General features: G+C 40.5%; 1 protein-coding gene across 16 annotated transcripts in view; it reads left to right on the plus strand.

Moving 5' to 3' along the window:
- The window catches only part of GRIP1 (glutamate receptor interacting protein 1), a 713,137-nt gene that overhangs the window by 695,088 nt on the left and 1,733 nt on the right, over window positions 1-16,316 (plus strand). For 12 of the 16 annotated variants that reach the window (XM_040344055.1, XM_040344049.1, XM_040344050.1 and 9 more), the window contains 4 exons: window positions 677-788; window positions 868-906; window positions 9,851-10,084; window positions 10,947-11,093. In XM_040344055.1, coding sequence (XP_040199989.1) covers window positions 677-788; window positions 868-906; window positions 9,851-10,084; window positions 10,947-11,093 — 532 coding nt within the window. The remainder of the gene's footprint in view (window positions 1-676; window positions 789-867; window positions 907-9,850; window positions 10,085-10,946; window positions 11,094-16,316) is intronic. The other 4 variants (XM_040344052.1, XM_040344054.1, XM_040344063.1 and 1 more) reach the window with 1 other exon arrangement.

Raw genomic sequence — 16,316 nt, forward strand, 5'->3', positions numbered from 1 at the left:
TTAGCAGTTTTCCTTTCGATGGTCATAGAATTGACAAGATCTGGCTGTATGTGCATAGAATAGGCAATGATCTGAAGTCAGTGGTGGTGTTCTTCAGTAGTCAGTGCTGTTCTTCTCTAACACCAATGGCATTGGATGAATCTGGCCACTACTTTCCACCTCTGACATTTGTTCAAGTTTTACTGGCTGTATACCATCAAAAGATGGTGGATTTTGTTGCTCCACGCTGTGCTAAATAAGAAAAGGAAAAAAAAAAAAGCTGTCTTCCATGTTTTTTTCAGTGCACACCCACACAGTGGGGTAGTGTGAACTGGCCTGATAGTAAAAAAGTCATTTTGCCTTATCTTGCTGTTGGAATAGGTAAATCTGCCCAGCACCGTCTCATAGCACTTGATGTAAAATGACCCTTAAATTAACAGTTTCTCATTGCCTGCTCATCTTGAACTGAAAAAACAGATTTTGCCATATGTGCAGAACAGAAGTGTGTGGCTTGCCTCTGATTTGTTCAGTTTGAGCTCTTACTATTGTGGTCTATTACCAGCATTGGTTATTTACGGCAAAGCCAAGATAGGAGCCAGAAAGGGGGGAAAAAATGTTGTCTTGTGTCCTGAGTATAAGAAATCAAGGGAACCTATACAGAAACACCATACATTCCCTTAAACCTATTCTGTGGCAGGTTTCCTGGAGGCCTAGAGGACCCTGAAGCTGATCGAGAGGAAAATTTCTGGTCTCAGGCACTCGAGGATCTAGAAACTTGTGGCCAGTCAGGAATCCTCAGAGAACTAGAGGTAATATTTTTACACTAATAAACAGAATGCCAATTGTTTTCTTGTTTCTTTTGGTAATTACATTTTGTTATCTTTACAGGAAAAACCTGATAAATGTTCAAAGAACATGATACTTTTGGTATACAATTCCTTTGTGTTGCTTTTTGTGTGTTGATTTACCTGCCTGCTTGTTACAGCTAGAGTACAATGTATGCAAGTTGATACAGCATGTAGATACATAGCTTGTTACTGCATACTCTTATCATTATTTAAATTGAAAAGCATTAACTATGTACACCTTACCTTGTTAAAAGTCTAGGAAGTCTAATAGTTTTAAAATTTTTATAGTTTTTTAGGTTTACAAGTTTGTAAACTGATGTTTTATATTTTTTAATTGTATGCATACATTCTTTTCAAACACTTACACATTCCATAAAGGTGCACCCCTAACATTCAATGTGTAAAGGATCCTGGTCTTCACATTAGGAAAGCTGAACAATGCTTCCATGTTCCCATCTGTATATTACATATACAGTAAAAGGGACAGCACAGATGACAGACACCTTTATTCCCTATCTTATATTTGGTTTAAATACCTTGTTGGTTCTCTGAAAAGTCCAAAGCTGGGTACACACAAACTGAATATTGGCCAAACAAATGTCGGTTCGGCTGACTTTCAGCCCATGTATACAGCTGTGTGCTCTACAGAAGCTGCTCTTACGATCAGCTTCTGTCAAATTGGTTTGCTGGAAAACCAGCATCCAGTCAGTGCTGATCAGTGTGTTCTGGTGGGAGGGTGCCTTCTATTCATCTGTGCTGTCAGTTTAGTTTATGAAACAACTGGGTTGATTAACTAAAAGCAAAAAGTGTTCACTATGCAAGGGAAGTTGCACTTTGCAGTGGCATTCTCCCCAGAGCTTGGTGAATGAGGTGAAACTCTGCTGAAGGGCTTTTGTACTCACCCTAAAAATCCTTTTCTCCAAGTTCATTGAAGGACACAGTCAAATCATTGGACAAATGGGTTTGATATCGCCACCTGGGGCAGGATGGAAGGTGCAGCCAAAAACACAAAAAACATACCCTAGGGGCGGCCCAGAGTCTGCCCCCACCCCCTTCTCCCCCAAATCTGCAAGGCATGGCTTACTTAGTGGCCAACAGTAATAGGAACAACAAGACTGAGACGAGCAATAAAAACAAAAAAATGGGTGAGTGCTGTATCCTTAAGTGAACTCAAAAAGATGTTATAGTGAAGGAATTTAAATCATTAGAAGAATACGTCCCAAAGCACTGCTAGTTATAACAAGAGTAGGCTTGATGGACTAAACAAGAAACCACACCCAGCAGAACATAATCTGCCACATGCAGAACTTTATAACCAATACTGGCATCCCCTAAGGCAGCCACATCAACTTTATAGAATTTCATAAACGTGTGAGCAGCCACCTTGCAAACCTGAACAGAAGCAGAATGGTGCAGGAAGAAGTTTGCGTCCAGGCCGAATAAGCCATAACAGGAAATGGTGGGTTCCGGCTAGCCAAGGCAATAGCCTGGATTACTGTCTGTCTAATCCACTGAGAAATGGGGGAGGACGATACTGCCTATCCCTTGCAAGGATCCTCTGGGGTGATAAATGAGTCGGTCTTCCAAATAGAGTGCTTGGCAGAAGACAAATCTATGTCTTTTAGATAGAGGGTTTAGTCTCCAGAAGAGAGCCACAGCAGCATGGAACCCATCCGCTTAATGATTTGGCTGTGTCCTTTAATGAACAAGAGAGTAATGCTGTTTTTTTTCCTTGTATGTGACTGGGTATTCTTTGCCAAGTGAATATTCTCCACATTCACTAAGCTCTTGGGCAAATTCCCTTGCAAAGTGGAAAGCCTATTTTCCTTTAGTAAATCAACCCCAATGGTGACAGGTTTGCTTTCAGAGCTATAAAGGGACTTCTGCACAGGACAATTAGATATTTCACACATGGCCATGTTCGTGAAAGTGATTATTCTGCATGCTTTCTGTGATGGGAACATTTGGATTGAACATCAAATGATGATTCAGATTTAGTTGTGTATAACCTGCTAAATGAATTTTGCTAGATTCCTGGTTATGTGACTTCACAAAGACTCATAACATCCATTGAAAGCAGCCATTGTCCAGCCTCAGGGCCATATATTAGCTTGGGGGCAACTATATCACTCTGAATAAAGCAGCCTCTCCTGTGGACACTGCTTTCAGTTATCTATGTTAGCCTTGAAAGAGCGTAATAAAAAGGAACGCCAACGTTTTTTTTAAGGAGAGTGGTAGGGAACACAGCAGTACCTGGAAGCAGTTTCAGCCACAAGCATTGTTCATGTAAACAAATCTGCAATCAAGTAGTTTCTAGGCCAAAGGGTTACACCTGGGGGGGGGGGGGGGGGGAATATTTGTGATGGATTTTGCAGAAGTACAATGTGATCATGAGCAGTGATGAATTATCATAAAGTCCTGATTGCAAGAGTTTTCATCCTTGCACAAGTCAACAGAACAACCTCCCATCAATGGAGTTTAATGCCAAGCATATAATTATGCCAGCTACCCCACAGTTATCAGAACATCTTGTATGTTCCCATACATCCCATCACCAGAATATTTGCCTGTTTTTAAAAGGCTGCTCTGTGTGCTGGCTGATAGCATGTCAATATTTCAGAAAAGTATGTCCTCTGCTTGTGTGTTGAGTGAATCTGAAAATCCTTTGGTTCTTCCTATATCTGCTGCATATGCCTGATGAATGGGACATGTATAAATGGAGTAATACTGTAGATCAAATAGAAAATCCAAATTATGTTTTACATACAGCACTTAAGCATAGGTACATGATGGGCATGATCAGTGAAACAATCGTAACAATGGTGTACTTGCATTGAATCCTATTTATGCTTTGGGACTGGAGTTTAGCCAACTCTGTGAAGGGGGTGTTGCTTGATAGACGTGCTTGTAATGCCTAGATATACAAACATGTTGCTTCTGATTGAGGAAATGTATAGTCTTTTGCCAAAATCTGGACCCCCACTGCTCAAATGATATGCTCAGTGAGGCAGAGGTAATTCAAATTCTGCAGGGAATACATACTATGTTTTTACAAATTGTAATGCACATTTCCCCAATAAAACCTAACAAAGAGTACTGAATTGTCAGTACTTACAAAGAATACATTTGTCAGAAATCCCAAGTTTTAAAAATCAATCTTTTATCCAGCTATCAAACTTTGTGTTCTATTTTTAAGAATATTTTCAGTGCATGTATTTAGTTGAGCACTTTCCTTGCTTTAACTATGTTTAGGATTCAACTGTGGATTTTCAATAATATTTAAGTCTGTGGACTTTGTCGTGCTTCAAGCCCTTTTTTGTTTTATTTTTAATGGGAGAATGCAATTGAGAATGGAAGAGTGGCCGCAACATTTGGCCAATAAAACAAGATAATAACAATGTACACTTTGTTAGTACAGCTTGGTGAGAATCACTTGGATGGATTGCAGTCGGTCCAATAGTTAGAGTAAGATGGGGGAGGCCTCAGTCAATAGATTACAAAACATTAGAGTTTAAAAGGGGGTTAAGACGTCAATGGGAGGGTCCAAGCCCTAACTTAGGGCTTCCTAATCCTTACCCTCACCTCTTTTCCTATTACTTTCCCCTCCCCCTTGCTCTGATTCAGCCCTATTCCTCCTGTTTTCCTCTGTGTAGCCTTTTTTTTTTTTTACCAATGAACATACCAAGTGGCTCTTCTTTGGCTGCCTACCCTGCAATATTGGCCGCCTAATGGCTGAGGAACTCTTAATAGAGTAGATACCGACCATGGGTACCTTTTTTAAAGCATTATCACAAACTGATCTCCTTGATAACACTACCTGTTTTGGTATTGCTGTTTCTTGCTACTGGCACAATCTGGACATGCCTCTTCTCATGTTATTTTTGCACTTTTTATAACCATGTATGATTTTTCCACTTGCTGAAAGAAAGCCAATAAGCTTTTTGTGAAACAAAACCGCAGAACTTCAATAACTTGAGGCCTTCTCAATTCCTGTCTGCACTGTACAACTGCTGAATGTCCCACTTGATTTTCTGTGCTGACAGTAACCTGTACTCCTTTCAGTGTTTAAAAGCTACACACAGTCAGTAACTCCTCAGCAATAGGGTTGCTACTCGCTTAGCCACAGGGTCATCGGTTGCCTCCTGTCGATATGCACCAGGCTCTGCCTAGTGGCGGAGATGGAGCCTCACACTACAACAGGACAGCTGGACTCTTTCCCACCAACTTCCTCCTGGCTCTCTCCAGTGAGCTTCTCCAGACACAATGTATTCCTTGAATTCCAACTGCGGATAGGGCCCCCCCAGCTAAGCCTAGCTGGGACCTCCGCATCTTCCTATGGATCCTCCAGAAAGCTTTGAGACAGGGACACACAAAAAGATGAAAGCACTTTATTTTAGTACAGTATGGAACCATTTTTTCACCTTTAATGCATCCTATGCATTAAGGTTAAAAAAACTTCTGTCACTGACCGGCCCCCTAATTTTACCCACCTGAGCCCGTTCATTCCTCCCGCCCGAGACGTACTCAACCTCTCTACCCGTTGTCTCGGCTCTTGATTGGATAGATTGATAGAGCAACCATTGGCTCCTGCTGCTGTCAATCAAATTTAATTATGCAGACGCCAGGGCCGTTTTTGGCATTCTGTGTCTATGGACGCAAATGCTGGACTCTGGAGCGTGCTTACACGGGGACCTCCATTCAGTAAAAATCTGCTTTAATGGGGTCTGATGTCAGAACAGGCAGTGGCCATTTAAAACCTGACAGAGGATCTGACCATTCCCCATGCTAAAAGTAAAAAAAAAAATTTTTTATTTAAATAACTGTAGTCTCTAAATTTCCAACCTAGTTTCTTTACTGTCTGTAGGACATCAACTCCCAGGTTATGTCATTAATTAGTTAAATTCATTCTTTCCAGTACCAGCCTATTTCCTGTGTCCCTGGCTGTCCTACAACCACAAAGCATAGCGGATCAACCCCACAATTTGCAATTATTGCATTTTCTTCTCGTGGTTTTCCTTTTACCTTCAAGTCTACTTTGGATTTTAAAGCAGTTTTCATTCAATGCCTCCAACTTATTAAAGTGATATGTTTCATGCTATGAGAATTCCTTCTGATTATTGCGCAATGTAGAGTTTATTTGTGCAAAGTGTGTAGAGTCCTACGCTGTGCACACTAGACCAATGCATCACTTCCTCTGTGATAGCTAGTTTCCTGCAGGTTTTTTGTACAAAAAAATTTCTGCAAGAGATTTTTTGGTCTTTCATATGTTGTCTTTACTGCAAAAAACATGCTGACCTTGTGGCTATGATATTTGAAGTCACTTACCTGAAAAAGTATCCAGATCCGGTATTCTGGCTTCTTCTATTAAATAAGGATCCAAGAGAGTAGTGTTGCTATAGTTGGGCTATGGCTACATTACCACCTGTGAGTGCAATTAATCAGCAAGGTCCATCTACTTACCACAATCCTCTTGGTGTTGTTTTTTTTCTTACTTGTGAGCATGTGCATGAGACTTCTCACCAGACTAAGCTCCTCTCCAACATGTTCTTTCCATCTAGGGTTTAGTCTCAAGTTAACATGGGTGGGGGCATTATATATGTGCACATTTCTTATCATTCAAAACTTTATAGATACAGCACTTCAAAATACAAAGTCACAAAACAGCAACTGTATTGTCTAAAAACCCTTTTCATAAATCCAGATCTTTTTAATAAGCAGACACATTAATCATAATCTTTATACCATAAAAAAACATACATGAGGTGTCATCAAAAACGATATGTTGGGATGGTGTAGAGTAGTAAAGCATCCTGTGTGTACATAGTTTTTTAAACATAACTTTGATATGGGGCTGATGCCTTTTAAAATTTATAAGCTGTACACTCACTACTTTACATGGTAGCAAAGTGTAATTTCTTCAGTGTTGTCACATGAAAAGATATAATAAAATATTTTCAAAACTGTAAGGGGTGTACTCACTTTTTTGAGATGCTGTGTGTGTGTGTGTGTGTATGTGTGTGTGTATGTGTATATATATATATATATATATATATATATATATATATATATATATATATATATATATATATATATATATATATATATATATATATATATATATATATATATATACATACATACACACACACACATAAAATATACATGCCCACACATACGCAGTGGGAAGTAGGAATGTTGCAGCTTTTCTATTCTGTTAAATGCAGCAATTTAATACTAATTGTGCAATACAATTTGGAACAAGTCATATTGGTTTGCTGTAGAGATTGTTTTAACCGAATTTACACTGAGAGGAATCTACAAGACATGTTCTTTGATTTTGGGTGTCCAAACTTTTGCACAAGACTAAGTTACAAACATAATGCAGTTGGTGTCAAATAAAACCCTATTCACAGTGTCTGCTGTAGTCCAGTCATTTTAATATAAAAAAATCTAAATTTTTTGCTACAGGTTGAAGAATTAACTTTAGAGATTTGTTTGTATTCATTCATTTTACTGTTTATACATGTCCCAATAATTTCTTATGATAGCCCTCTGCTATTTACTGCCATTTTTTTGTATGAAAAATAAAGCTATTCTTAAAACCATTAGTATTTTTAACCTGAGAGAAAAAAAAGATTTGAGGTATTTCTGTAGGATGTATTTTCCATGCAATCAGGATTATTGACAACCCAGTGCGTTCAGCAGTGACATTATGCAACATGGCACAAAATATACTGTCAGTTTTTTATTTAGATAATTGACAAGTCTGTGCATGTTCTTTATTACAGATGTCATTCAATTATTTGATTTATCCAGACCTGTCACTTTCTGTTATAATTAGTAATATAATCTGAACCACCAGGCAGATGCACAATACAGAATTTTAATGTAAAGCATTGTTTTATTAAACTAGAGCAGAGAAGAAAAATAACAGGGCACAGGATTGCTGTCCACAATAACCAACCAGGTGTAATTTTCTATACTAAGGTGCAAGAATAGCTAGAATCTGTTTTCTCTGTTGTAGTTTAAAGCTTGGTTCACACTGCTGTGACAGCAAAGCTGTACGACTTTCCCCTTCGACTTCCTTCTGACTTGGATGCTTTTTAAGGAACCTCTACAAGGGTTGAAATTGCACCTAAGTCAGACCAAAGTGGTTCAGGGACCTTTTCCAAAGTCAGAGTGACTTGTGTAGTATCAGTTAAGTTGGCACTCATAGGGAAATATTTTATTTCAAATGTCATGCGACTTGGGGTCTCGCAAGTTGAGGCAGTATGAACAGAGCCTAAAATCCCATGGACACTTTTTCAACATAGCAGAGCACATTACATGCATTGGAGTGGTGTAGTGTCATTCATTCTGAATTGCACCGCAATCTACCTTGCCGTTGAGTGTGGGTTGCAGTGCTACACACTAACTTGCAGAGTGTGCTGCCAGAGATGGTACATGCAACTTTTTTGGTTCCTTAGGCTGTCCTTTTAAATAACTGTGCTCCGTTTAGTACGGGTCTTGTTGACTTGTTGTTTGAGCTCATAAACAATTTTTTTTTTTTTAGAAGTTGGGGTGTTGTAGACACTCTTTGTAATTGCATTGAGTCTTCACACCATGATTGTCAGTACTTGTACCCGTCAGAAACTCTGAGGGTGGCACTGAAGTTAGCGTGTCCATACCGGACACTGCCTCCTAAGTGCATGTCCTCCCTGACCCCTGCACTCATCACACAGACAAGCACCTGACCAATACATTTTGTAGTGGGGTAGGAAGAAGCTAAAGAGTAACGGGAAGATTATTTCCAAACATAGGTGTGCACACCCTAATGCTCAAACACGTGTGTGTATGTGTCTACATATATACGACCCCGGCAATTTGATCTTCCTACTGACAGAGTGAAAGAGAAATGCGTAAACACTTCTCTTATGGCAGAGCCGGTACATCTTTCCCATCTTCCTGATGATACACAGAGCGATAATGCTAAAGCCCATAGAGTGATTAGGGTGGGTATGCCCCGGCACACACTGTGCGCACTCCTATGGTTCCAAACCAGGTCCATCTTGATTTTCATTGACAATGCACAGCAGTGGGCGAATCCATAGCAGCCAATTATTCCATTAGCAGCTTTCTAATTCACTCCCTGGCATGCGCTGTCAATCAGGCAGACCTAATGGGGAACTAGCGTATATGTTTTCCCATAAGGGCGACAGTTGAATGGGGTAGGGGACAGAGCCCTGTGTGAGAAGCTCTCACGTTCATGTTGGCTTCCCAGCACAAACATTCCCCACTTGAGCAGGGACGTCTTATTGTATGCTGAATCCGAGCTTGTTTTAAAGCTTAAGTTTAGCTAAAACTAAAAACAGAGGAATCAGTATGGTGTGTACCTTGTCCTGATTCTTCTGCTTCAGTAGAAATCTTTCGGTGTCCACCAATCCCCCAGAAGCTCTCATCATGAGAATTGGACTATGCCTGTCCTTTCTCGCCAGATGCGCTATAAATGGAACACGATCTCTGAATGGGGATGGGTGGATGATTGATGGCTCCACCCCCTCTATTCACAGATACTGTGTTCTTAAACTGGCAGTAATGAGAACTATCTGAATTTGTCACAAGTGTTAGTATGGTTATTGAACTGCTTGGCTGAATCAAGCACACATAGTTTTAAAGGTAACTACTGCCATAAAATGATCTTAAATGCTTTATTGACTTCCCCAGCGTGTATCTTCAGCCGAATAATTTGCTCCATTGATCAGTGTCCAATGTATGTGCTATTTTCCCACAGCCACTAGATCTAAGCTTGCACGGGAGAGTTGTAATCTGGTAGTGTGAATTGGATTGATAGCTGTAGAAAAAAGTTAATTCTAATGTTGTTTGGACATAAAGTTGAGCATGTAGCTACAAATGCACTATATTCTTCTATTCATTTCTTCCAATGCTTATATACATTTGAGAGGCTATAAGATTAGTTTCTTTAGTATTAGTTTCAATTATGTAACCCTGAAAGAAGGAATGAGAATTGTTTATTTCTGCTGAAGGCAACCATCATGTCTGGCAGCACATTGAGCCTCAATCATGACAATGCTCAGCCTCGTGGGCAGCTGGGTCGCCAAGCAAGTTTCCAAGAGAAGAGCTCTGTCAGACCACATTACAGCCAGAGCACCCGCAGCAACACGCTACCATCTGATGTGGGTAGAAAATCTGTAGCTATGAGAAAAATCAAACAAGAAATGAAAGAAATTATGTCGCCAACTCCTGTGGAGTTACACAAGGTCAGTATGCAAGCACTCTGCAGTTCTCTTCCATCTGGGTACATGTTTTACAGGTCTTTCTATAATAACCACATGGCATTCTTTGTTAGTAACATCGCTGTCCTTGTTTCTTTTCTTTTTTTTTATGTGTAAATACAATATTTTACAACAAGCTTTCCATTATGCTAAAACACAAACCTCTTTATTTGGAAAATTAATTTTATTGATCTGCTTTAATATGTCTAAGCTTTTGAAACACTGCTTGTTCCTGTATCATGTTTAAAGTGGGCCTAAACTTATAACTTAGTTGGCTTAGAGTGGACAAGGAGTATAAACGTTAGAAAAAAAAAGATAAAAGTTAGCTGTAATATAGCATGTTTATAAGATACATTGGACTCCATTCCAAAAAGCAAATTGCATGCAGTATTTAGGTGTTTTCCCAAATACTGCATGCAATCCTGTAAATGACAATTCACTATTACTTTATGTGGCATTTACTGCATAAAGCGCTCAGTAAATACTGCATAAAACAAGAGTTAGTCAATTCACTAAAGGAAATAAATGCATGCTTAAATAAGTAGTGGCCCCAGCATGCAATAGTTAAGCAGCCACTGGCATCCTTAACCAGTAAACAATCTGGTTAAGGAGCGGGTAACCCCTCCACTTTACCGTAGTTTTTGTGGAGGCATTCGACTGCTAGCGGGACGATTTTTCAACCCACCCGCAAAGCACCGCTTCAAAGATGCTGCTTGCAGTCCTGCCAGCGCATCGCCTCAAAGCTAATTATACCCTACTCCATTCAAAAACAGAGAGTCCTGGGCTTAAATGTATTTTAATTATTTTACTCATCAATTAGTATGCTTTTTGTTTTTCTTTTTAATAGATCTCTTTATTCAAAGACTCTGATAGAGAAGATTTTGGATTTAGTGTAGCTGATGGTTTACTGGAGAAGGGCGTATATGTGAAGAACATTCGTTCCAATGGACCTGGAGATATAGGAGGCCTGAAGCCATTTGACAGGCTACTGCAGGTAAAACAAGATTGTGTTGTATGTCATGATTTGTATACAAGTCTACTGCCCAATGTAAAGCAGAACGGAACACATTGGCACATCTTTCTATTGTCCCATAATGTATAGTATTTATAGTCTGTTTGCCTTTAATAATTTAGTCCCTCCCTCTGTAGGTAAAGGAAGCTCTATATGTACTTGGTCCCACCCTTCTTCATTCCTCACATGTACTGTATTCTGCTGGAGACACACACATGAATCTAGTCCTTGTCTAATAATTCTACTGAGACTTTGAGTTACAGCTATCTTGCCACAACTGGATCAGTAGCGACATCACAATTGCTTAGTTTAGAGAGGCTGAACCATTAAAAAAAATATTTTAGCTCCAGTCAAAAATCATCTATAACTCTGGAATATACTGTGAGCAATTATATGGACTCTGGGTATATAGCAGTTTGACCGTGTAGTCATTGTCAGACAAGCCTGTACATACCTGCAAGCTAATCACAGCACAACATCCTATGGCCTAAATTACCAATACTGCAGTGGTCACCTAATGGGACTGCTATACAAATCAGCTTATGTATGTATATAGTAGAAGCTGCCTGTATTGCCACATGCTATTCTGATTTCTTCTAATAATACTTTCTCAAACAAGTAAAAGACACAGAGCTAAGCAACTCATACATTTCTCAGAGACTGCCAGTTAGAGTGTTACTAAACCCACAACGGTAAAATCGGTTCATAAATGTAGTAAATCATGCTTGTTATACTCACTGTGGAACCTAAGGGTTTAATCCTTTGATCTGTCTTCGCTGATCCTTCCCTTTCTTCCACAGTCCCCAATCCATCTCCTGATATAAAAGAGATGGATTGGTATGTATTGTTGGAGAGATTTCTTTGTTTTGTTTTTTTGGGAGGGTGCATATGATCGGCACAGCGCCAGTCAGCACTGTCCAGACAAAGAGTCAGGTGTCATGCCGCCTCATAGGACAGTCAGAGTAGAATGAAAACTCCTCCTACAAGCTTTAACCAGTACTCAGTCAGACACTGATAGAAGTCTCACAAGACTTCTATATACTGCTGATGAGAAAAGGTATTTAGCAGTTTATATTTACTAAAATGATTGTATTTCCATGTTCTGTTGGAGACCAGATATAGTAAATGCAGGGTCCTGGGTTTAGTAACACTTTAACTTTATCATTGTCAGAACATTGTCCCAGCAAGACATTACACTGGATTATTTCCAGACCAGGAAGTAAGCAGACAAGGTAAATGCTTGGCTAAACCAATATGGATGGTTCACCAGAGTTATGAGTCTGGTAAAGAAGAACTGTTGGCTCATGTCAATTATTTATGGACTAAAACAGTTGATTGCTTGGTATCCCTTTTTCAACCTTTTCTTTGGGTACTGCAACTAGAGGGTGCTCTCAAACAATTCATTGCTGACAGTTATCAAAAAGACTGTCCCCTTAAAGTGATACTAAACAGAAGTGTTATTTGCAATAATTAATTTACATAAGTCATATACAGTACTGTGCTAAAACCTTTAGGCAGCTGTGTAAAAAATGCTGAAACTTAGAGCCGGTTCACACTGAGGCAACCTGGGATCCGACTTCAAGTTGCCCCAAGTTGCGCGGTCGAGAAAATGAATGGAAGTGAATGGGAGCCGTCTTAATGTACACTACTGAAGTCGCTCCGACTTCAGAAAAGGTTCCTGTACTACTTCAATCTGACTTGTAGGCAACTTGTACCCATTGATTTCAATGGAAGTCGCCTCAGAAGTCGGATCACTGTCTTAACTGAAGCAACAATACAGGAAGATAACATACATTTCTCAGGCAAACCCCTCTCTCCCCCCTCCTTCCCACATAGCTGATTGTTGTTTGGCCACTGCAAAGCCTTCTGTCCTGAAGGCAACTTGAAGTTGCCTTGTACTGTCCTGGAGACGACTTGAAGTTGCCTTGTAAGTTGCCTGATGATTCATACTCAAGTCGTGTCCAAGTTGCCACCCAAAGTTTGCTTAAAGTCGTGTTGCCCGTGTGAATGGGCTCTTAAGAATGCATTCAGAAATAGAAGTGTTAATAGTTCATTTTTTTTTATCAATTAACAAAATAGAATGTAAATGAACAGAAGAGAAATCCAAATCAAAACAATATTTGGGGTGATTACCGTTTGACTTCAAACCAGCATCAAATTCTTCTAGGTACACACAGTGCTTGTGTGTTTTTGAAGTAACTGCGGAGGTAGATTGTTCCAAACATCTTGGAGAACTAACCACAGAGCTTTCTTGGATGTAGGTTGCCTCAAACCTTTCTGTCTCTTCATGTAATCCCAGACAGACTCCATGATGCTGAGATCAGGGCTCTGTGGGGGCCAAACCATTACTTCTTCTTTACGCTGAAGATGGTTAGTTGATGATATGGCTGTATCTTTGGGGTCGTTGTCCTGCTGCAGAATAAATTTGGGGTCAATCACATGCTTCCCTGATATACAGACAGATCCATCATGCTATATCTCCGCATTGAGGACACCATTGATCCTGACCAAATCTCCACCTCCATTTGCAGAAATGCAGCCCCAAACTTGCAAGGAACTTCCACCATGCTTCACTGTTGCCTGCAGACACTCATTATTGTACCATTTTCCAGCCCTTCAGAGCACCAGTTCCTATGTTTGTTTTCTTACATAGTTGGGTTGTTTAGCTTTGTTTCCACGTCGGAGGTATGGCTTTTTTTTTGGCTGCAATCCTTCAAAGAAGTTTAGTCAGAAGTTGTTTTCATGGGACATTAAAATGGTATACCTGGGTTTTAACGGTTTCTGTCCGTTCTGTTTTGATGGCACTGCTGGACATCTTTTGATGTCAAAACGAAGTGAGCATGATGTGTCTTTTATCAGCTGCATTAAACGTCCTTACTTATCACCATTGAAAACATATCCTCCCACTACCTGTTCAGTCTACAAGACAGGAAGTGAAGGAAAAATCTTACTAATGACACAGATGGCAAAAATGAGTGGTTTCAACTAGGGTTGTTCTGATACCACTTTAAGACCGAGTACAAGTACCGATACCTTTTTTCAAGTACTCGCCGATACCGATTTACTAATACTTTTTTTTTTAATCTCATGTGTCAGTATGTTTTTGGGGGGGGGGGGGGTGTGGACAGGTTTTGTTTTTTTATTTATATTTATTATTTTTTACAATAATTTTTTGTTTTATTATTTATTGCAATTTTTTTTTTAATCAGCCCTGTTGGGGGCTTTGGCGAGATATCAGGAGTCTTAACAGACCCCTGACATTTTCCCTTTGAGACAGGGAAAGGGACACAGATTCCCCAATCCTTCTCGGCAGCCTCAGCTGCGCTGAAAATGAATGGAGAGAAGACAGGGGCTCCTCTCCATTCAGTTATGTGAATGGACAGAGTGAGTGAAAAACTGACCCTGTACATTTGGAAAATCCGCTCTCCATCCTGACAGATGAAGGGGGACAGCAGCACGGAGAGGGAGAAGAGAGGGGGGCAGCAGAACGGATGGGGACTGAAGGAGGATGTGGGGACATTCAGCGGTGATAGTGTGTGGGAGAGTTTCAAGCACCGATCACCGCTGATTTCACTGAAGCAGCTAAAAGCCGGACTTTGAAACCTAAACAGGGCTTGTTACTCTCCCACCGCACTGATCCCCCTGACTGCCCAGGTATTGGGTGAAGCATCGGAGCATTTGCCCCGAGTACAAGTACTCGGGCAAATGCTCGGTACCGATACTAGTATCAGTATCGGGACAACCCTAGTTTCAACCCTATCTAAAATGGGGGGGAGGTTTGTCCTTAGATGAGCTTTAAAGTTGCATTCTGTGCGGACAACAGATGACATTAAAAGCTAAATTTTTTTTTTTTTGGAATGCAAACTAACTTATAGAAAAAACATGGCAAACTATACAGATCAGGACTCAGCAGGCTTCTTACACCTTAAAATGGAGTCCAACCCAAAAGTGGAACTTCCGTTTTAAGCATTCCTCACCCCCCTTACATACCACATTTGGCATGTAATTTTTTTGGGGGGGAGCGGGTACCTAGTATTGACAGGTACCCAGCTCCCACTTCCACTCTCGCCGACTAAGCAACTCTTCCTCCCTGCAATATTCTGGGACACGTCACACAGGTCCCAGAAGATTGCCTGGCCAGTGAGAAGGCGCAGCGCGACATGGGCAGTGTGCACCCGGCTGTGAAGCCATAAGCTGTCACAGCCGGTTGACCCCCCATTTGCGATGCCGGCGCCAAAGAGAGGAGCTTTGGGCGGCCAAATCGCTGGACCATAGGACAGGTGAGTGTCTGTTTATTATCCTCCCTCCCTGCAATGTTCTGGGACTTGCCCAGCCAGTGAGAAGCGACTGGAACTCTGCTTTAAAGAACTATAATAGTAATATAAAAAAAATACTGGTGCATAGATTTGTGTACCAATAGCATTGCATTTCAAATTTTTTGAGGAAATTCTTTCCTTTATATGCAGCCTTTCTGCCTCTCTGTGCCACCTCCTGATAAAAGCCCCATTTCTGGGCATTACTGCTATTGGCCCCTTCTTTAGTGAGCATGCCTGTTTATTACAATATCACAAAATGCAGTTCTGGTCTATATATATCTATATAGGCTGACAGGAGTAGTTACAGCAGCATTACTACTATATCAGGTAGGTGCCTGAAGCAACTGCATATGGGACCGTGTTCAGTGGTGGCCCTAAGCATTGTATTCTGAAGTTATGCTGCCATTTTGGGTCAGATTTCTTAGTATTTCCTGAGCCAGCTAATGTCATTGCTCTCCCCTCAAAACTGTTCTGCCAGTCAGCCGGATTCTTCTGCCTTCTATCAAGTACCCTCTAGTTTGCCACCTGTAGCCCATGTAACCCGCTCCCTGCATACTGTCAGTCACATGTCTGCCAGGGCATTTCGGATCTGCAGTTTGCTGTGTTTAGGTTTGTGCAGCATACGCTCTGTTTTTTTTTTTTTTTAGTTACTCAGACAGTATAGGGTATGTTGCTGTTGGGAAAATTTGCCTTACAGATCCCATCCTCCTGCATTCCTAGTGACATATAGGGCAAGCATATGGAGCCAGAGACGAGCACTATCAATCAAAGCCAATATTGTATTTGTCTCTTTGCTAGAGCGTGGTCACACAGGGCAAACACCCATGCGATCTGAAAAAAAAAAAAAAAAACATGCCTTTACGGCTTGGGCAGGATATATTGGCTGCTA

The sequence above is a fragment of the Rana temporaria genome, chromosome 3 (genome assembly GCF_905171775.1).
Source record: "Rana temporaria chromosome 3, aRanTem1.1, whole genome shotgun sequence".
Taxonomy (NCBI): domain Eukaryota; kingdom Metazoa; phylum Chordata; class Amphibia; order Anura; family Ranidae; genus Rana; species Rana temporaria.